The sequence below is a fragment of the Zea mays genome, chromosome 4 (genome assembly GCF_902167145.1).
Source record: "Zea mays cultivar B73 chromosome 4, Zm-B73-REFERENCE-NAM-5.0, whole genome shotgun sequence".
Lineage (NCBI taxonomy): Eukaryota > Viridiplantae > Streptophyta > Magnoliopsida > Poales > Poaceae > Zea > Zea mays.
In genome coordinates this window covers 33,811,215-33,834,425 of record NC_050099.1, presented here as the reverse complement: position 1 = coordinate 33,834,425, position 23,211 = coordinate 33,811,215, and the positions used below count along the sequence as shown (strand labels likewise).

The following is a 23,211-nucleotide window of genomic DNA, read 5'->3' as shown; positions in this document are numbered from 1 at the left end:
GAGCTCTTGCGCTTGGATCGCTTTTCTTCTTCCTCTATTCTTGTGTGTAACTCACTTGTAATCAAAGCAAGAGACACCAATTGTGTGGTGGTCCTTGTGGGGACTTCGTGTCCCGTTTGATTGAGAAGGGAAGCTCACTCGGTCTAGGTGACCGTTTGAGAGAGGGAAAGGGTTGAAAGAGACCCGGTCTTTGTGACCACCTCAACGGGGAGTAGGTTTGCAAGAACCGAACCTCAGTAAAACAAATCACTGTGTCATCTGCTCCTATTTGCTTGTGATTTATTTTCACCCTCTCTTTTGGACCCTATTATATTTCTAATGCTAACCTGGGCTTGTAGTTGTGCTTAAACTTTATAAATTTCAGATTTGCCTATTCACCCCCTCTAGGCGACTTTCACTATTATGTGACCATGTTGTTCGGTCTAAAAATGCGTGAGCAACATAACAATGGTGTATGGTTAAGTGCTTTGGCGACCACATCGAAAGGATCGTGGATGTATACGTCAACGACATTATGGTCAAGACCGGGTGGTCCAAAGGCCTCATATTCGACCTCAGGTCGACATTTGACAGGTTGAAGGTGAAAAACATCAAGTTAAATCACGAAAAGTATGTCTTTGGTGTTCCGAGGGGCATGTTGTTGAGTTTCTTGGTCTCTGAATAGGGTATTGAGGCGAACCCTGAGAAGGTCATCGCCATATCAAACATGGGACCAATAGGAGACCTTAAGGGTGTACAACGGGTCAAAGGGTGCTTAGCCTCCCTTAGCCGCTTCATTTCGTGCCTCAGAGAGCGGGTATTACCACTCTATAAGTTGCTGCAAAAGACCGACTACTTCGAGTGGACAGCGGAGGCATAGACGACCCTTGACAGTCTCAAGGAACTCTTGATCAAAGGTACCGTTCTCGTCCCACCGGAGGGTGGAGAGCTGCTCTTGCTCTACATAGCGACCACCGCCTAGGTGGTCAATTTGGTACTCGTCATCAAAAGACAGGGAAGGATGCGCACGCCCGCTCCAGTGCCCCATCTACTTCATAAACAAGGTCTTGACCCGCGCAAAGGTCCGATACCCTCAAAGGTCTGATACCCTCAGATGCAAAAGCTTTTGTAAGCCATCCTCATCAATAAGTGGAAGCTAAAACACTACTTTTAATCGCACCTCATCACCATCGTAACAACGTTTCCCCTAGGGGAGGTGATCCATAACCCAGAGGCTGCTGAGAGAATCGCTAAATGGGCCCTCGAGCTAATGGGGTAGAGGATTTCATATGCTCTGTGAACGACGTTCAAGTCGCAAGTCCTCGCCGACTTCGTCGTGGAATGGATCGAGACCTAGATGGAGGCGACGTCGGTGAACGACAGATCATGGGTCATGTACTTTGATGGCTCGCTAATGAAAGTGGGGGACGATGTCGGTCTAGTCTTTGTCTCTCCCTCAGGAGAACAATTGCAGTACACCGTCCGACTCCATTTCCAAGCCTCCAACAACATGGCGGAATACGAAGCCCACGTAAATGGCCTACACATCACCATAGATCTAGGCATTCAGTGCCTTGATATCCGGGGAGACTCCTAGCTGGTCATGGGACAAGTGATTAAGAACTCGGAATGTCATGACCCCAAGATGGGGCATACTGCCGAGAGGTGTGATGGCTCGAAGACAAATTGAATGGCCTCGAACTAAACCACGTTCTCCGGAAGGATAACAAAGCGGCGGATGCCCTCACAAAGATGGATTCCGGACGAGCGACTATTGCACCAGGGGTTTTCGTTACCGACCTCTCTGAGTCGACTGCTCGTTACGATCAGACCTGCCTTGAGGATGAGTAGTCTTCAGGCATTGACCCATCGATCCACGAGCTCGTTTCCATCGTCAAGGGCAGGGACGACCAGATAGACCCCACAGGTTACAGGAGGACACCATACTGTGATTACCTGACCAACGAGACACCCCAGAGGACGAGACAAAGGCACGAAGACTTCATCGGTGGGCCAAGTCCTTCATTCTCATTGGTGAGGACCTATACAAAAAGGGACATATAGGGATAAAGCAATGGTGCATCCCCATCAAGAAGGGGATACGACTTTTGGAGGATATTCACAGTGGGACCTGCGGGCACCATGCCACTCCACGAAGCCTCATAGGGAACTAGGGCTGGAAAATAAGCTCAAGGCTCGCGAGCCGGCTCGAGCCGGCTCGCGAGCTATGCCAAATTATTTAATATGTAGAATAATGATGAATATTAGCTAATTTTATAGATATCCAGTTTATTCCTTAGCGTTTCATGATATATATATATGACAATTAATAATTTAGATTACTCATAATGATGAATGATATCTATGTATTTCATATTTACATACTAATAATTCACTATATAATGGAACTATATATATCAGGATGTGGCTCGCGAGCCGCCTTCGAGCCGAGCCACGCCTGCCTCCCTAGCTCGTGGAATGACCGAGCCGAGCTCGACTCGGCTCGTTTCCAGCCCTATACGGAACGCCTTCCGGCAAGGGTTCTATTGGCCCACCACGGTGTCTAACGCACACCAGGTGGTACGTACCTGCGAAGGTTGCCAATACTACGCACGACAAACCCATTTGTTAGCGCAAGCGCTCCAAACGATCCCAGTCACCTGGCCATTCGTGGTCTAGGGGCTAGATCTGGTCGAACCCCTCAGAAAGGCGCCTGGGGGCTACACGCACATCCTGGTCACGGTCAACAAATTCACTAAGTGGATCGAAGCTTGGCCTATCATGAGAATCACCTCGGATCAAGTCGTCAAGTTATGAAGTGTTTGGTTTGATGAATGATATAGTCCATCATCTTCTCACTTCTCACTTTTTTGTTTGGTTTGTAGAATGGAGTGAGTTAATCCATCACCACCTCATTCCTCATAGTTAGTTGTTTAGTACTAATATGTGAAATGAAGTCATCCCACCAAATTTGAGGAATGAGTCCATGATGCATCACTTCATTTTTGATAGAGTGATTCATCAAACCAAACACATCATTAGTCACCAACATCAACCATCGATTTGAGGTACCAAACTCAATCATCACGGACCTAGGGAGGTGCCGGGGTGCAACCGCACCGGACCCCCCAAAGACATGGCCCCATCCCCTCAAAATACAGAGGCCCTACTCCACCCTACAGAACCAATTACTAGTCTCCTATTCCTAGAAGTTGGAACGACGCGTCGTCGCGCCGCCTCCAGTCCGCCTGCCTCCTGCCTGGTCTCTTGATCGCCGGGCTGACCGCTGAGGCACTGACGGGCTCCTGCCGCTGCCTCTAGTCCGCTTCTGCTTGCCGCTCCCGCTTGCCGGCGCCCGACGGCCGACGCCCAGCAGTCCAGCACGGCAGCGCGCAGCACCGTCTGACCATCCGTCCGCGGTCCGTCCTTTGCTCCGTGCACCGAAGCTGCGAAGCGCTGCACTGGATAGGAAGCACAAGCACCGAACGAACAGGTAGTAGGTACTAGGTAGATTACTATTTACTAGATTGCTGCTACTAAATGCCTAATAGATAATTAGATATTCCTTGTACCTTTCTTTGTTTTTTCACTAGTTCAATTGATAGATAATTAGACTAATTTAAGGTAAGAGATTAATAATAACCAGACTATTTAGAACATGAATGATCACTCTTATATTATCATTCAATTTGTGATATATATCTTTTTTATTTTTAGTGCTTTGTGTAATCATGTCATCGAGAAGAATCAGAAGATATCCATCTGGTAGTAAAAAAAGAAAAAGGAAAAACATGTGGATGATCTCATAGACTCACATAGAGAAGCTATTGACAAGTAAGTGCTTACACCTCTACTTTATATTTATCATCTTATAATCTTTAAAACATGGAATAGAACTATTGTCTATCAAATATTTAATAATATTATATATATATATATGGGTGGATGGGACCTCCATATTGGATTTCGCCCCAGGCCCCCAAATAGTTCGGAACGGCCCTGGTTTTCGCCCGCCTCAAGCGACACGTTTGGCAATGGCCCAGGAGCTAACCACTGTCCTTTGGAGCCTAAGGACTACCACGAACCGTTCGATCGGGTACACGCCTTACTTCATGGCTTATGGAGCTGAGGTGGTGCACCCCACCGATCTCGAGTATGAGGTCTCAAAGGTAAAGACGTACGTGAAAGAGAGGAACGAGTTGAGACTCTAGGACACACTAGATCAGCTGACAAAGCCCTTAACATAGCACTCCTATGTGTGCGGTGTTAGAGTACTCGTTTATGGTTTTGGGGTTAGCCCCTTGTAATTACAGTTTTACTCCTGTGTAATGGGCCAGGCCTAACAAACTAAGTCTATTAATACAACTACCAACCCTGAGTTAGGATTAGGATTTCCCACAAGGAGGTCACAACCTTGACAGAAATTTGGCAACAGAAACATGAAAACCCGAGTTGAAACTTGGAGGTTCAGTTTCTTTCAAAAAAAACAGGAAGGTTCAAGAGTGGAGTTGCAAGATAGATTTTTTCAAAGATGCACGGTGGAACTGGAATTACTGTTCTATAAAACCTAAACTTTCACCCATTTGCTGAAATATCAAGAAGAGAAGGATGTCCTGTGAGCTTTTCAATTGTTTTGATGTGTGAGGACCAAGGTACACGCAAAATCAGCCACATCTATTATTTCCATCAGTCAACTACAAACAGTGTTACTTTGCAGAAGAATTCACCGTTACTTCCGCATCACGATTTCAGCAGTTTTATGTTCTGAAACTGAATGGTTATTTCAGAACGATTCCGGTCAGTAGACCACATCAAATCTATCCACCATTACAGATGGGTAGCAGAATTTTCAGAAACTATGAGCCAATTCTCATGTCACAGTATCAGGGGCAGCGTTCTTAAATGCTTTTGGTTGCCCAAGAGATGAATTTCAACTTTGTCAGAAGTTCCGCTCTCCTACTCATCTACGGTGTTGGTCCGGATACACTAATGCCGCAGCAGCTGAATTCACAAGAGAACAAAAAAACGAATGAGATAATTAGGCATCATATCATGGGCATTACAGTAGTAAGTATTAATCAACAGTGGACAAAAATAAATAAGAATAGAGAGCTAGCTACAAGATTAACACTACAGGCTAACAAGAAGAAAACTGAATTATCTGAATGGTGATCAGACTATCGGAAGAACTGAATTTGTGAAGTGACCACCATGGTAAGAAATGCAGTCGGACAATCTGTCAAAGGACTGCTAAATCCTATGTGGCACTATGAACACTGCAGACCTGAGAATGAGACTTTTTTCATTCGAATGCTACTTCTATGTACAACATGTTTTAGATTTACCCTAACCAAACGAAGTAAAGCATTCCCTCAAACACAAGTTTACTAAACAAAAGACGACACCCCCCCCCCCCCCCCCCCCCCCAAATTCCAAGAAAAAAAAGGATACTACCGGCAACTATTCAAAATTAAACGACAGAGATTTTCTGAACATCAGGCTATGGAAAACAACAGGCAAGTTGCATTACCTGTTTGTCAGTATGGCAACTATCTTTTACTGACCCCTTTGCATAATAAATTCAGAACTACAGAACCAAACTAGAGCTACGGGCTAGTGTTCAAGTCGCCCTTGCCGTTACACGCTGAACATTGAACATCTCACATGCTGAAACTGTAAGAGCACAAGCTGCACAGATTGTTGAGAAAATTGCAGAGTAGTCACCTGGTGATCCGGTCCTCAAGACGACGATGCTCATGGGGTCTAAGCTGCCAGGCAGGTCGGTGACCATTGGCATTAACCGGCCATGCGAGCCAGGCCGCATGCACAGCGTGAAGGCGAGCATGTCCTCGTTCCAGTCATCCTGCCGTCGCCCCAGCTCGTACCTCAGGTTGACCAAGGAGCTGTCGTAGAAAAAGAACGAGGACCAGTTGTACTGGTTCTGGTCGAAGTTCCCTTCATCGCTTGCCCGTACATGCCGGATCCTCCGCCCCGCCTGTCGAACTATCCCGGGGCCGCGTATCCTGGTGCGCCGCCAAAAGAACAGGCCACGGCGAGCTCCCTGTGTTTAGGAAAAAGGAAATCAAATGGCTAGACAACCAAATTCTTTCGGAATCTATCACAGAAATAGGAAAAAACAATTGCGATCGATCCGGTATGAAATGAAGGCCAAATTATTCAAGTATACATCGTAACAAAGAGCTTGGGCTTTTCGCATACTATGATTCAACGCAGATTTAACGAATGACAGATAAATTCGTAAAGTGAAGTGAAAATGCCTTGTGGATTAATGTCCTCAGGAACTGCTCCCTAAAGCGAACCAGATGCAGAGGCACAAGAACGTTTAAAACTTGTCAGGAAGAATTAACAGGCTCAGTAGTCTTGCATCGGAAGAAACGGATAGTTTCAGATTTGGGCAAGGATAAACGCAAAGATTTCGATGCGGCAATCAGGATTTTGTGAAGGCGAAAATCAAAACCAACGCACCCATGATTGGTGGCCCAAGTAAAGGTAGCGGATCGAGGAGAGTTTTGCATTCCAACGCAATGCAAGGAAGGATAAAGGGTGAAGCCATGCACCTGATGCTGAAGTGTAAGCGGAAGAGGTTGTGGTGACGGGCTCGCTTCGACGGCGTGGACCGCCCACTGTATCATGGTACTGGAAGCGGGATATTGCAGGTTGTAGTCGACGGTGACGCCGATGTTCCAGATTTTGTACCTGCCGTTGGCACGGAGGTTGTGGGCGTAATGGCGCAGGCGGACGTAGTCATCGTCCGGGGCGTGCAGCCTCTCGACGCTCCATATCCACGGGGGGTGGATGTCCAGCACTTGGGGGTCGTCGCGATTGTGCTGGGTGGCGCGCTGGCCAAGGTGGCCGTGCGGCGCCTCGTCCATCGAGGAGGAGAGGTAGCGGCCGTAGGCTGCGTTCTGGAGGAGGACGAAGGTGTCCCCGTCGTTCGGCCACAACGGGGAGACCCAATGCTCCACCCGCCAGACCGCATTCAGGGATGGGACGGGCCCGTTCGGACGAAGGGAGACCCCCACCCAGTCCTCGTCGGCGTGGACGTACCTTCTATTCGCGCGGTTCTGCAGCCGCACGAAGCCACCGTCGGGGAAGAGCTCCATCGCCTGCTGATGGGGAAGATGGCTGCCTGGTTGTTGCGAGGAGGGGATTTGGAAGGGTAGGAGCGGCGAGAGCAGAGCAGATGGTCGTTGGTAGGGCGGTTGGATTTGGGCGGGGCCGCGGCCCGCGGGGTATTTCAAAGCCACGAGATGACGAGAATAAGGAGAAAATCTCTTCACCGACCTCCAAATTTATACCAATCTCTTAAATAACATCAAAATTTATAGCTTCACTTTAATATCATCAAATTTAAATTTTAATCCCTTAAATATCGTTGTTATTTTAAAGTTAACATCGTTAGTTCCATCTAAAACGAATCTCCCTAATGTCATCAAAATCTATACCGACCCCTTTAATGGTACTAGAAATTGGTTCGATCTATTTGGTTTTAAATCAGAATAAAAAATATAGAATTGAAGGAATTTTCTCACTGAAAATATGGCATTGAAGGGATTTTCTCGCTGATATATCTAAAAAACGATCCAAGTGGTCTAGGTTTACATGCCCTAACAACTATACAGTTGTATTATTAAACTTGATCTTATGCGTGAAAAGGAACAAGCAAGGCAGCTTGCTTGAAACTATACTAAACAGAGCTTGGGCAATAGCCAACGGGCAGCCGCTGTACAGACCAGGGCCCGTGTCGTCACAGATTCACGAACGACCATCATTGTCACGACCAATAGAGATGTACATTGTTCATGTATCTAGTGTTGTAGATTGTTCACGTATGGGGTCGCGGTACCTCTTGCTCGTGCCCTACACTTTGCTCTCTTACTATGTGCTCTCGGACAGGACAATTTCCTTATCGGTAGCGTCGTCTCCCAGATTTTTCGGCCCAAGTGCAATACACAAAATGGGACCTATAGCATATAATATATAGTGATGAAGAATAAAGAATAATCAAAATTTAACTCTAATGTGTTTATCTCAGTATTTAGAATAACCACTACAAGAAACTGATAAATGTTCGTGGGTTTTGTTAAGAACGTGGGTACCGACGTTCTTATGGTAGTTAAGTTCGTGGGTTGTTTTTAAGAACGTGGGTACCCACGTTCTTAAATTAAGTTCGTGGGCTCTGGCCAAAACCGTCGAATTTAACGTATTAGGAACGTGGGTACCCACGTTCTTATATTAGGTTCGTCGGCCAACTCGACACCGTCGAACTTAACCAGAAAGACCTAATTCCCTATCCCGCGGCGCCGCGAGTCTCCCTCTCAGCTCACTCGTGCATCTAATCGATTCTGCCACAGGAGCCTTTCCTGGCGGGCGATATCTCCCCCTCTCGTCTCAGCACCTCACGCCGCCGGTGATCGCCGGTGACCACGGGAGCATTACAGCATCGCCGAGCTCCTCCCCGGCACCACGTTCAGACGTCCGTCGAGCGGTCTGTGCCGCCGCGCCGAGGTGCGCCCCTGCTCGCTGTTTAGGTCGAGCGCCCAAGCTCCGCCACGCCCCCGCCTCTGCCCCGCTCTTGTTCGTGCGCTGAGGTGCGCCCCTGCTCCCTGTTTAGGCCGAGTGTTGGATCCTGGGCGGCGAGTCGGGCTTCTGGGCGCGGTCAGCGTAGTGGAGCGAGCGCCGCCAGAGAAAAACCCCAGGTACGAGAAGGTCAAATCCATTTCAATTTTTGAACTTTCTGAACTAGATGGCTGTGAATTGTAACTAGTAGCTGAAACTGAGCCTGGATTTTGTGCTTGTGATCCTGAAAGTATAGCTTGAGTTCTTGAATTTTGAGGGGTCACAGGTGATTGTGGTAGTGGTGACACTGAGGGTACTTCACCACCCCCAGAACTAAAGGAAGCACCACTACATAAGACTTTAAACATCAGATTCACACGTGAACGCACAAGTAAAAAATCTCAGAGGCTGTTCTGAGTAAATTTCAACCAACTTTTCATATTTTGTAACTACTATTTCACACAAATATAATACCCTGAAGTTTCCTAAAGTACCTTTCTTTGGTGTATCTACTTCTGTCTGCATGTGCTCTCGTAGTATATTTTCAGTGGGAACAAGGACTACTGGATCAAAAAGTATCTTGTGCAGGAGAAGATAAAGAAATAAGAACTATGTATGGTTCCATGTAATATATGGGTCATAGACAATAGAGTCTTGCTGGCAATTGGGGAGAAAAGACCATCCATTTTTTTGGATGCACTTTGTTTTCCCCTTTGATTCCAACCATGCTCGTAATTTGGCTTCCATGTCGATCTTGACATTGGGAATTTCTTGTTTGCTTGAACTGGTGAAATTCTCAATATGACATGAACGAGCAGCCAGACTTACTGTGTTGGTTGGCTCATGGTATTCTTCAGGATTCTGAAACAACAAAAACAATTAGCCAAGTCCTAATCCCTATAATCAACCAGCCTAGTCAGGAGTCCACTAAAAGAAAGCACAGACAGCTCATATGGTGTTCTAGTAAGGAGGATCTTGCATATGGTGTTCTTTAAAAGAAAGCACACACAACAGTGAACATTAACGTTAAAAAGTAAAGAATATATTACACATACTAATTTAACTTCTAGTAAGGAGGATCTTGCATATGGTGTTCTTTAAAATAAATTATTCAATTATATTTTCATACCTAATCTTCTCTGGATTATCATTTTCATTCAGATAAAATCAGACCTAGCTTCAATCAAATGTCTATCAGAAGACTAGAAGAGCAGCATTGCTACAAGGGTCCTCGCTTACCTTGCAAGGTCATCTCCCTCTTCTTTTACGGATTGCTTGTTTCCTCTAAGTATCCTATGCAAGTAGCCGCACTAATGGTGATGGTGTCAAGGGCAAAGCGCTTGGACTCATGACATCTCATATCTCTTTATTGATTAGAAAATTAGGGGCCCTGTGCCGTCGTGCCACATGCACTGGGCAAATGACGGGCCTGCTTACCGGCTCGGTTACTCCTGTGGGCTAGACAAAATACTCATGGCTCGTCAGCTCACTCAGTTCGTAGTCAGTTCGGCTCGACTCGACTCCGCTCGTTTCAATTCTGTCACAAACTGACACTATACCACAACACCAAATTAGTGTCTGACGACCGTCGCTATAAATAGAGAAATAACATCAAATTGTTAGTCGGTATACATGGCCACAGATGGTGAGTCGGCATATGTCTATATTCCAACTGAGTGTTAGTCGTTATATTTATATGTGAATAGTGTTGCTTTGTTAGTCGACAATTCATACCTATAGCATCGCGCTGTCATTCGCCATAAAAACGTGTGCAATTTATTGGGCCTGTTGGCGCGCAAAAATGATGACCCAAATACCAGCCGACCAAAACCCTATCTTCCTTTCCCGAGCCGTCACCGCCCAAAACATCTATTTCGACGTGAACGTTGTGTGACGTCGATTCCGAAAGGATCACAATTTTGATGTTGTATCAATCTCGCGTATTTATTTCGCGAAATATCGAGTCTTGTATCCGTTTAAAACTTATGGGTTTAGAGAACATGAATTTGGAATCCCGACCCACTCTTGCGATTTTGGCCCAAGTAAATATTATTTGGACTCGAAATATTTATTTCGCGAAATATCGAGTCTTGCATCTTAGCTCGGTTTGTTAACGAGCCAGCTTGAGCCGAGCTTGAGCCAGCTCCTTAGCTCGAATGAGCTAGCATTTGTCAGCAAAACAAAGCATGCACTTGTGTTTCTCTAGCCCTAGCTCTAACAAGCAAATAAATTTTTGAGAGTCATTTACCTATTTGTATAATGAATAGCATATACGCGTGACATACAAAATTTTGTTTCTCCAATAGATAATGCATATGCAAATTTATGCATTGGAGGAGAGCAACTCCAAAAGACTCTTTATATTCTTCATAATTGATATGAACATAGATTTACACAAATTTTTAAAATTTCAGTCCGAAATTTTTAAAACCTAGAAAACTATGTGGTTATTCGTTTTATATCGATTCGATCTATTCAGTTTTTTATATTTTTTCAAAATTATTAGGAAGCAAATAGATCGAACTAATATATCGGAGTAATTTTGGGGTTTCAAAAAGTATGGAGTGAACTTTGGTCTATATTTTTTTTATTCTGAAATTTTTAAAATACAAATAAATCAAACCAATTTCTAGTGGCATTGAAGGGATCGGTATATATTTTGATGACATTGGAGGTTTTGCTTTAAATGGAACTAACGAAGTTAGTTTCAAACTGACGGTGATGACATTTAAGGGATTAAAATTTAAAATTAATGGCATTGAAGGGAAGCTATAAATTATGATGACACTGAAGACATTGAAATAGTTTGGATGGCATTGAAGAGATTTTTTTAATAAGAAAGCCCTTGTATGTCATCATGTGTGATTCCGAGCTCTCAATACGAGCAGGCCTCGGACTTGGCCATCATCCAAAACAAGATTTTGTCAAATTGAATACTGACATAGCGTGCCATGTCAAAGCACACTGATGAAATTTTGAGGTTCTGGTGACACAGAATGCTATATTCGAGGACTCAAGTGACACAACATGCCATGTTTGAGGACCCAATTGACTCCAATGTGACGTGACATGTCACGCTAGCATCTGGTTTGAGCAAATTTGGTTTTAGATGACTGACCAAGTTTAAGGACCTATTTTTAAAAGTTTGGGGACCTAAGTAACACAACACGCCAAATTTAAGGGTCGGTAATGTATTTTACTCTTTATAATGAATAGGCCAAAAATTTTAATGTAACACCAAATTTAGATAGCAAGAAAACTAGCATGACCATATAGGTTCTAACGCGTAAAAATGACATATTCGCCTTGACTGCTACACGAATTTCACAAATGACAGATATTGCTAGCAACGTTACATGGTCTAGTAGTCTATATAGACTCCTGTTCATTCATTAGTTACATGTCATGACTAGAATTAGTTACTACCAAATGGTCAATCTGGTAGATTAGAACATTGGCTCAAATCTAATCTATATTCTAGGTCATCAAACTAAATTCATTACACCAATACCTAAACAATATAGTTTGCAGACATGTAGCTTAAAGATAGATGCTTAACCAGCAAATGAAAGATGCATACAAAAGAGTGGTCTAGTCAGTTACTGTCCACGTGAATGCCCACTAGCTAGTTGTTGACATCAACAAACCAAGTTGCGGAGGCTGAACCATTAAGAGAGGAATGACCTCATCCATGATCAAAAACAGATAAGCATAGGAACTTGCTGGCGCCTCTAAAAAATAGAGCACCATGATCCAGTGGTAACATGCACTATCGGAAACAACTGCTTTGCCGAGTGTCTGAAGCACTCGACAAAGCCTAGAAAACACTCGGCGAAGGCTTTGCCGAGTGTGACACTCGACAAAGAAAGCTCGGTGAATTGTACATCGACAACTACTTCTTTGCCGAGTACTTTTTATCGGGCATGCCGAATGTCACTCGGTACTCGGCAAATAAAAATCATCGTTATGGCGCTAGGTGATGGCGACGGAGCATGTACTGAGCGTCCACCGAGTGACACTCGACAAAAAAGCTCCTCGTGGGCCCCCTTACCAGTTCTGTTGCCGAGTGTATTAGGTGGCACTCGACAAAGACTACCTCTTTACCGAGTGCCCGACTGACTAGCACTCGACAGAGGGATCACTCGTGGGCCCTTTTGTCAGTTTCTTTGCCGAGTGCACTAGGAGGCACTCGACAAAGCTTGCTTCTTTGCCGAGTGCCAAAGCCACAACACTCGGCAAAGTGGCTTTACCGATGCCCAGGTGTGCCTTCCTTGATGAGTGTTACACTTAGCAAAGTGACAAGAATACCCTTTTTATTTGTTTTAGCTATTCCATCCAAACAAACAAAAGATATATCACATAAAGTGCTCCTTAAATTAGTCGTACGTGTTAAATAACATAGATAACATTTTTGCATTCACAATTTTTCCATTTTTCGAGTGACTTGCAGTTTAAATCTAAATTATCCGAGGAAATTCAATTAAACGAACAAAATCTAATAGTTATAGCAAACACTTTTATAATTGTGCCAAAATAGAACATATAAGTCTACATAGTGTAGGAACAAACCACACAAATTTTGGTTGGAAAAAGAAAAAAATAAAAATATACTTTGCCAAGTGTCCAAGGTAGGCACTCGACAAAGCATAGTTTGCTGAGTGTCGGGCGTGCGACACTTGGCAAAGTAGCTTCTTTGCCGAGTGCCAAAGTCTGGCGCTCGGCAAAGGTAACAGTCGTCGTAACGACCGTCGGCTATAGACGTTGCGGGTCTACACATAGTGTGTGATAACTTTCACGAAACATTTTCGATTTTTTATCACAGCCTCTACATATGATATCATGACATGTAGAGAAGTTTCATGATTTTCTGACTTTGTTTGTGTTTTATACAATTTTTAAACAACTAGATGGCAAGTTCACGGTCATGTTTTGTGAGCATGGTGCTCGAAAATTCCGATCTGCTCCTTAAATCGACCATAACTTGTGCTAAATAACATGGATATCATTTTTGCATTCACGGTTTTCCATTTTTCGAGTGACTTGTAGTTCAAATCTGAATTATCCGAGGAAATTGAATTAAACAAACAAAATCTAATAGTTATAGCAAACACTTTTATAATTGTGCCAAAATGGAACATGTAAGTCTACATAGTGTAGGAACAAACAACAAAAAGTTTGGTTGAAAAAAGAAAAAAGGAAAATATACTTTGCCGAGTGTCCAAGGTAGGCACTTGGCAAAGCATAGTTTGCCGAGTGTCGGGCGGGCGACACTCGGCAAAGTAGCTTCTTTGCCAACTGCCAAAGCCTGGCGCTCGGCAAAGGTAACAGTCGTCTATGAATCATCTAGGGCCCTTAGTGGTGTTTTGGTAATTAATGACAACTACTTGTGGACTAACATTTCTTGGAGAAATAAGAATGCAGGATTGGACTACAGGAAACAGGAAATCTTGATGAATTATAATCATTGGTTGTGGATCAAGCTCCATTTGTCTTCCTTTAATTCTTTTGGTCTTCACTTAGCTGAGTCCATGGCACTTAGACAAGTATGCTTAGCACATAAAATAATTGACTAAGCGTCTAGAACTTACCTTCATACTTGATCCATCTAGATATACCTTTGCTCAATATTTGTTAGTTCTCACATAGTGTGTTGTGCATTTAATCACCAAAACAATATGGAAATGGCCCAAGGGCACATTTCCCTTTCAAAACTACAAGCAAAATAAGATAAAATTTTTGTAAGGTGAGTATATGTCACACCCAATTTTGAAAGGTAAATCGAATGTGAACCATGTACGTGCCAGGATCAGAAATTCACGTACACAATGATTACATAAATGACTCATCATAGCACAATGCTTCAAATAACAATAAAGAATAAGTAATTATATTAAAGACTAGAGTCATTTACATAACATAAATCAAAGTGCACGTAATAGAAATGTAGCCAACGTGAATTAACCCACCACAGGCAGCTGACTGGGGGAGGTCGCTAGCATAACCCACCACATAAATCAATGCTTCCACTAATCCTGGAGATCCGCCTCGACATCTTCTTCTCCTTCTTTACCTGAGCATAGGTTGCACCAAAGGCAACATGGTGTTTGTGAAAGCAAGGATGAGTACACATCAACGTACTCAGCAAATGTCTCGTTTGGCTGAGGTGGACTAGCTTTATGTGGGGTTAGAATCAAAGCAATTGCTTTTAGTTGGTCAAGTATTTATTATTAGTTGAAGCCAAGTTTTAGCAATAATCAACCCGTGAATCATTTCCTCATCGAGGAACATCATTATCATCATCGAACCAAATACAGAAATAGAACCATATTATTTCGAACCATCTGTATCTCTAATCAAAGGAGCTCTCAAAGCCGCTCATAACCGTGAGCACGGCTGATATATCAGTTTCATTCCTCTGCAGAGGTCGCACACTTCACCCATGAGCCATGATTCTCAATCTGCCCGGGGATCATGACTCTCCATTGATCACTTCCAAGGTGAACTGGCAGGGTCTCACTACGAAGTCTTTACAAAGATTCCCTTAAGATGTAGCCGCCCGTTAGGTTTCCTAAATGTACTACACTCCTCCCCAAGGAGCAAACCACCCTCGGCAGAGCGAGCCACATACACCGAGCCCCATTGACGGCACGACGACGAAGCAAACTACACATCAGTTCCTCTAATTAATTAGCTAAGGGCGTCTCATACCACCCTCATGGCTGCACTGTTTTCCCGGGTGGTCATCCAATGAACAGGTTCTTACGAAGAAGCACTCGAGAAGCCACCCGAACCTCCTTTAGTATCACAAGCTCATAATCATAATCAAAATGTAAAGCATCGTATCATAATTGTATCTCATCATGTTCATTGAGTAAAATAGAGCAATAGCATAAAGCTAACCAAAATAACCCAAAAGGTAGCAAGGACAAGGTAAATAGAAAGCTAGTCAATCCTTAGGTCAGAGGAATTATAATGTGAATAGGACATAGGTAGGTCAGAGGACACTTGCCTTCACTAAACAGATGCTCAGGGTCTTGTGTCACGTAGAACTCGTAGAGCTTGATCACTTGGTCGTCGAAGCATGACCGTCGATTCCTCGAAGCTCGGAAACGGATCGCGTTCTATTAGCGACATGCAGCGAATACGAACAGACACAAGCAAACAAACATATACATGCATAAGAACATTACACCATACGAAGGAAAACAATATAAAGCATGCAACACGGAATAAAGCTTGCTTCTACGGTCGCGCCAGAAAAAGAAACGTGATAGTCGGAGCACGGTCGAGAAGTTATTGCATTTACACTAAATAAGTATTAACTATAACATTTAATTCGACATTATCAAATATAAATTATATCTACTATTTAGTTTTGATTAATCTGCTACACTATCAGCTGACACTTAAATAAGTAATTTAATTAAAACGAGAGATTCTAATCGAGTCGAATTTACGACGTGCGAAACAACACGATAGCGTGCAAATGACGCGCGGACACGCGCGACACAACACGCGGACGAGACATGAAACAGTGCGCGCGACCAGTGCGAACGACGCGCAAATCAACACGTGACCATGAGCACATCAGGCGCGAACAGCGTGTAGACAGTGCGACGACGCGTGATACTCACTAACAAATAACACGATTATACTAAACAAGTATTAAATAAAAAGTGTTTAAGTTGGTATTCATCAAATCAACATTTATATCTATAAAAGCGCAAGTTAGAAACTATAAACTAGTCTTAATCAGAAGTTCATTTTAAATAAGTATCGAATGAGTAACTAATTAAATAATTAAAACTTGTGACATAATAAAATACGTTACTAATACAAAATCAACTTTGTTACGAAGTTGACACGGCTGAAACGAGTAGAAATGGGTTTACGACGCATTAGATATTGAATAAATGACCATTTGCGGCTAACAAATGACGCGACATACGAATACTACTAAATTGTGATTAGACGCGAAAAACTATATTTCTAAGTTAATATTAATTAGCGTAAATTGTCTACGAGAGTTTTTTTAAAGAAATATCCCATCCAATTTTAATCCAAATTGTGACTCGAACGGAAAACATATTATAAACTCGATATCTATCGGTTGTTACGTAGAATCCGTGGCGACTAACTAATTAATTCAGAATGAACGCAATATGCAGAAGCAATAATCAACATCCCGTCGAACATAAATCAAAATACTTTGAATGAGCACAATACATTCATTCAAAGCGTATGACTAAGATTACAAATTTGTTTTCGATTGAACAATTATTTTATTAGTCGACAATTGAACAAGAATTACTTATTTAACTAGAGCAGTTAACACGAAACAATTTAATAACGCGTGCGACAACGCATGAAATAGCGTGCGCCACACGCACAAACGATGCACGACAACACGTGCGAACAGCACGCGCGACACGCGCAAATGATGCGTGACGAAGCGGACAAACAGCACACACGGCACGCGCGAACGACGTGCGACGACACGCGTGAAATTGCGTGCAAAACAGACGCGCTAAACGTGGCGCGAATCACACAATAGCGAGGTTGTGACGGGGCTACGCGCAAGGGGTAGACGAAGGGGTAGATGGGCTCACCTTCCAACGGTGCACGACGAGCTCGATGATGACGAGGCGCGGACGCACGACGATGTGCACGGTGGGGCTCCCTGCTTGATGGCGGCGACTAGGCGATGACTTTGGCGAGGCACAGACATGGCTTGGTGTGGCAGGATGACGATGGTCGTGCAGCGCTCTGCGAGGGCTGCTGCTCGAGGGCGAGGCTGCGCAGCTCCTCCACGCAACGACCAGGCACGCGAGAACGTGTCGACAAGGCGACCGCGCGGGCGCGATGCCCGGTAAACGACTGTGAGTCGTATGAGTAGGGAGGCGGCTCCGGGCGGTGGTCTGCATCGAGCGCTCGCTGGGTCGGAGAAGATGGCCAGAGCGGAGCCAACGTCGGCATGAGGGTAGCGGTAGGCTGGTCACAGCGGTGGAGCGGAGCGAGTGCGTGCTGTGCAGCACGCACGACGCTGGACAGGGAGGGGTAGTTGCCGCGTGCTGCAAGGCTAGGTGATGCGAGATGAGGGAATGACCATGTGGGGGAGTTATGCGGCACCTCTGTGATCGTGGTGGGCGGTTGCCGGCTTGTCGCTTTCTCTTGCGCGTCCACGCAGACGCAGCGGCCCTACGCGAGCGCGACATCGAGGGCATGAATGCTTGTGGCGACTGATGGCTGGTGGCCCCACGACGCAGTGGCAGGACACCCTTGACTAGTAAATAGATTTTATTAAACATTAATAAATAGTCTTAATAGATTTTATGTGACAAGATAATTATCTTCACTTTTAGTAGAACACATAGCCTATATTATTATTAAGAAAACTATATTTAAAGTAAATATATAAACTAACATTTTAATTATAAAAGAACATGAACACTAATTTCTTTATTTTGTTCTTAGGAAAAACTAAGTGATTTATATATAACGTGGACTAAATTCTATGAAATGATTAATCATGCCATATATGTAGTTATAAACAAATTGACTATAGGTTTGATTAATAAATTATGAGAAAGGATAATTGACCTATTAATTATCTTTAGTTCTAAATTAGGAACAAGCGATCTAATCATTAAAATGAAACTATGTTTAACAATATTTAATTTATCATTTTAGTTATGTGGGTGAATTAAGCTATATTAATATTGTTAGAAATTCCTATCTAGCATACACATATTTAATATAAAATACTTGAGTATAATCTAAATCAACTTTTATGGAAAAAGATATATAATTAACTTTTAAAGTTATTGAAAAAACATTTTTTCTACATTTTCTTTTTAAATTCCTATTTAAGAAGACTATACTTAAACAATTATAATGAACATTGTTAAATTATGAAAACATGATATGTATTGAAAAGGCCATTTTAATATTTCATGTATAACAACAGTAAATCAAAAAAAATATGTTAACTATTGGCAACACTAATTAAAATGCTTATCATATAATTATGACACTAATAAAATTATTTCTAATTTATTTGGGTTCCAAAATATACATTTTTTAATAAACTATAACATAGATCTACATAAGTAAAGATAGACTAGGAGGGGTAACTAATAAATTTATAGTTTTTCTCTTTTTTTGGTAAAAATATGTAATCTTTCTTTCCTTTCTTATTTATAAAATTACCATAGATCAATTCTAACAATCATGACTCAACTTAATCTACGAAAATATACAAATTGTTGCTAATACAATTATAAATTATCTAGCACATTATTATGGGCTAATAAAATACATTCTATTTTATTTGGATCATAAATATGTATTCATGATAAGAAAATTCATCGCGGAGTGTATAGGTTATTAAACATAGCTGTTAGGCTACTGGTAATTTTAATGTTTTCTTGTACCTTGACTTCGACGCGCAGGGAAGGGACACCGAGGCAGACTTCGGTGTCGGGCGTCGTCGAATGGCAACGAACAGTGACGAACAGACGACGGAGCGAAGGGAGACGTCGATGAGCAGGCACACAAGGACCTGGACGCAGAGGAGAACATTGGCGAGGTCTTCGACGAACTAGACGTGACTTCGACGGTGCAGGGAAGCAGGCACCGGCGGTGGCTTCTGACGTGGATCTCCAGCTGCGAGCCTGTGAGGTCTCGGTTGCTAGGCACGAAGGCGAGGTTACGGCGATGGCGAGCAAAGGCGTTGGGATCAGGGCATGGTGCGACAACGGTAGGACAAGCAGCGCAGGGCACCAGCGACGACGCGGCCACAGAATCTCAGACGAGGGGCGGACGCCGGCGTCGACGATGAGTGGCAGCACGGCTGTTCTCCGCAGTAGCAGAAGGAGGAGGTCAGGAAGAGAAGGGAGCGGGGGTCCGGCTTGGGGAGGAGAGAGGAATCGACGCAGCATCAATGAAGATGGGAAACTGCTAGGTAGTGGAGGTGGGAAATTAACAGATGGCTATGATACTGGAGAGGAAGGGTCATGGCGGTGACGTGTTCTCCACACGCAGGAGGCGAGAGGACGGGCGGACTGCTCCTTGGCGAAGGTGGGCAGACGAGCAGCGAGACGCGTGCAGTGCAGCGGCGGACACACGTAGACGCGACCACGGCATCGAGCAGGGGAGAGTGAAAGCTGAAACGGTGGGGAAGAAACTCACAACACGGGCCCACCTGCAAGAGACTTAAGAGCGAGGGGAGAGGCAACGTACGGGAGTGGGAGGTCACACAAACATCGAACAAAATTTATGAACTTGTGAGTTTCTAACACGAGTGGGAGACATACCTTATCCTCATAATTGGCTCCAACACCTTGATGTGTGAGGGCTGTTGGAGGCAAAACCAAGGTGGCATCTTCCTTAGAAGTGTTTTGCAGGTTGTTGATTGCACCTTGTGAGAGCATGAGTGATAATTGTTGTGACCACGAGTTGACATTGGAATGAGCATTTCTAATAAATCTCTCTCCTACAACTGCACTGACCTATAAGCAAACACTTCTAGTTGTGTTCTCCAAGAAGCTAATGTTCCATATAAATGCCATTCAAGGAGCTTTGTGACTAAATGTGGAATGAAATTGGTTAGAGTATTAGCTTTGAGCATATTGCATGGCCTTTTAACAATGTGCCGAGCCATGCAACCAAAGAGGATGAAATCTGTGTCACCCATCTCGTCCCCGTATTGAGAAGCAACTTATACCTGAAACATAGGACGAGAATGAATTAGCACGATCAACATAGTAGGTTTATGAGTATATAAAGTGGAAAATTTTAGTTAATGTGTAGGTTATATAGGTAGCTCTACATCATCCACAATTGAGAGCCACATAGCCAGCTGAGATAGCATGTAAGATAGGATGGAGACAAGTAAAGGGAGAATATGCCACCTAACCTTTGGGTGGGCATGCCAATGGTAGCACAATTACAATCAATGCACTTGTAGGAGTCTCCATGAGTTAAAGATGTGTGGGTGCATTTTCTGCATGGGTCGTACCACCACTTGCTGCCAATTTTCTTTATAGTGAAAGTAACCAGGAACTTTATTTTCTACAGAACAAGTGAGGCAAGGCAATGTTATGTAAATGTAGCTTAACTTCATAACAAATTGTTCAAATGAGTATGTTTTCATGGATAACAATAGATCGGAGTTTCAGACATAAATGTTTCACATTAGAGTGCATGATATACTATCATGACATACAAATATTAACCACTGTGAATATCCCAACATATAGTCGATGTGGAAACTTTGTAGCCAATCTTGTTCTCAAAGGGATGGAGATACTTGGTATAAGAGACCTTTTGTTCTTTAGCAATAGAAGTTATATGCTAACTTGAAGTTAGTACCTTGTTCCACTTGTTTGTCTTATGCACACTCCTTGCACTAGTTTGTACAGAGTTTGGAAAAGCCTCTTTTTAGAACAAAGCAAAGATAACTAGCAGTTGCACTTATCTGACTGCTAAAGGAGAGTATTACCTAGCCATGAGGGGTCTTTGCTTTAGGAACATCAGGATTGATGTACCACTTGCAAGGTGAGCTTCTAGATAGACACAGACCATCTATAACATAGAGCATCATTTCTAAACACAATGTCCATGTTGATGGGGAACATGTTCCTGTACATCCCCATCTTTTTCCTGCTGAAGATAAGTTGGCCTTGTTTTATGGCCAACTGTATCTCTTGTTGTAACACTTTGCACTCTGTGGTGTTGTGCATGAAGGCATTATGCCACTTGCAATAGTGCTTTCCTTTTAGTTCATTAGTCGACGAAATCTGATGATCCACCATCACCTTTAGTTGCTTCTCTTTTAGGAGAACCTCAAATATCTGTTTTGTCTTGCACGTGTCAAAGTTGAAGCCAACTAGTGCTTTGGTAGCGGTGACCTAGGGGCAAAGGATGGGTTGTGCCCCTAGGCCTAGTTGACAGCTGCAACCTCAGTCTCATTGGCTGAGTCACCATCCTCCTCTTGAGTTTGGGCATAAGCGATCAACTTTTTGTATCGATCCTGAAAGGCCTCCTGTGGTGCCTCTCGAACGTCGATGCCCACACCAGCAACTCACCAACAAACTCGAAGTCTACCATGATGCAATGCAAGCATCATGAGTAGCATTGTTCTAAATATCTCAGAAATTTTGGATGAAATATCTTGCTAATTCACCCTGTTGCTAGAGGAGCATGATAAGATCTAATATGGTCATGCATATCGCTAGTGCCAGAGTAGAAGTGTACGTGGAAGTGGCCCTCCATCTGCTTCCAAGAGGTTATGGACCTAGGCTAGAGAGGTGTATGCCAGCCGACAGCGGATCCATACAATGATAAATAGAAAAGCCAAACTTTCATGTGCTCGGTCGATGCTACAACTTCGAGATAAGTCGTGTATCGGCTCACATGTTTGACGATGCTCATGTCGTCATTACCAGTGAATTTGGAAACCACTAGTACCTTGAACTTAGGCAGTGGAGGCATTCGATCAAACTCTTTAGGGTATAGTTTGGCATAGGAGATCGTCTTCTACTTGGGAGGATGCCAAAGTAGTCCTTCATGAAGTCTATCAGCTGCTCTTGGGCGCTAGTGGCACTTGTTCCTACAAAAAATGGGGCCTAGCTGCTGTGAGCTAGCCCATCACCATATCTTGCTTGCCACTCGAGAATCTCCTGCTCGTTGGCTTTTCCCTTATTTAGGGAATATGTTGGCCGTTGGGGATGGAATTCTCCCTCTTAGAGTGGCTTGTATCGTATGCTACACACAAATCCCTCTAGAATGCATGTTGTAGGATGATCGTATATGGAGGGGGGCTCATGTGGCATCTCAGGGACGTAGACAAGGTACTCCACCTTGGTGTCTTCGAGAGTAGTGATCTGTGTTGGCCCCATTAGCCGAGTGTATAACTATTTATCTTCCTGGTAAGACCTGTAAATGGGGCATGGGATGGTGTAGTTACCGAGACTAGGATCTACTTGGCCACCTTCGCAATAACTTTCTCTATGGAGTTGGACAACACCTTGAACTGTCACGCCAGAGCATGGTGTATGATGTAGTTCACCTCTTGGTATAAGAAAGCAGTGTGTTCTAGCGATGGTGTCAATAGATCGATCTGCTCTAGCAGTGACTCTATCTAGCCGATGAACCGGACGTTCCTGGAGCGAGTTCAGGTGAAACAGAGGAGGATCTTGTCAAACAGGTCTTTGAGAGCCTTGTCAGAAAAGTTTCACATCTCAGTGCTATTATCATAACAATAAATGTAATCATGCATTGAAAGCGACCAACAAATATAATAAACTTGCCTAAAGCATCCTTGAGTCGATTACTTACTCTAGAGGAGGACTGGCATTACCCATGCTGTTAACCAAATCTAGTACCAGATAGATAGTAAACCATCTATAGGAACATCTTAGATCCAATCTACTACTTATATCATGCTGATAAACCTAGGAACATCTGTCACTAAGAACTACTGACCATGCATGTGAACATGGATCAAGACCTACAAGGCTACAAATAAGTCCAACTAAAGTAAACAATGATACTAAGCATGTAAGTAGGGTGCTAGATGTGTATCAGACTTCTGAGTTGTCGCATGCACATGTGCAGCTAGCATGTCGTGGAATGTAGCAACTGATCAAG

General features: G+C 43.5%; 1 protein-coding gene across 1 annotated transcript; it reads right to left on the bottom strand.

The window, feature by feature from the left end:
* Positions 1–4,632: 4,632 nt before the first annotated feature.
* LOC100275999 (uncharacterized) lies at positions 4,633–7,296 on the bottom strand. Its single transcript, NM_001367383.1, has 3 exons — positions 6,558–7,296; positions 5,704–6,040; positions 4,633–4,980 (listed from the first exon to the last, which is right to left on the bottom strand). The coding sequence occupies exons 1-3, from the start codon at positions 7,101–7,103 to the stop codon at positions 4,940–4,942; spliced, it is 924 nt and encodes a 307-aa protein (NP_001354312.1). The 5' UTR covers positions 7,104–7,296; the 3' UTR covers positions 4,633–4,939.
* Between the last annotated feature and the right edge of the window lie 15,915 nt (positions 7,297–23,211).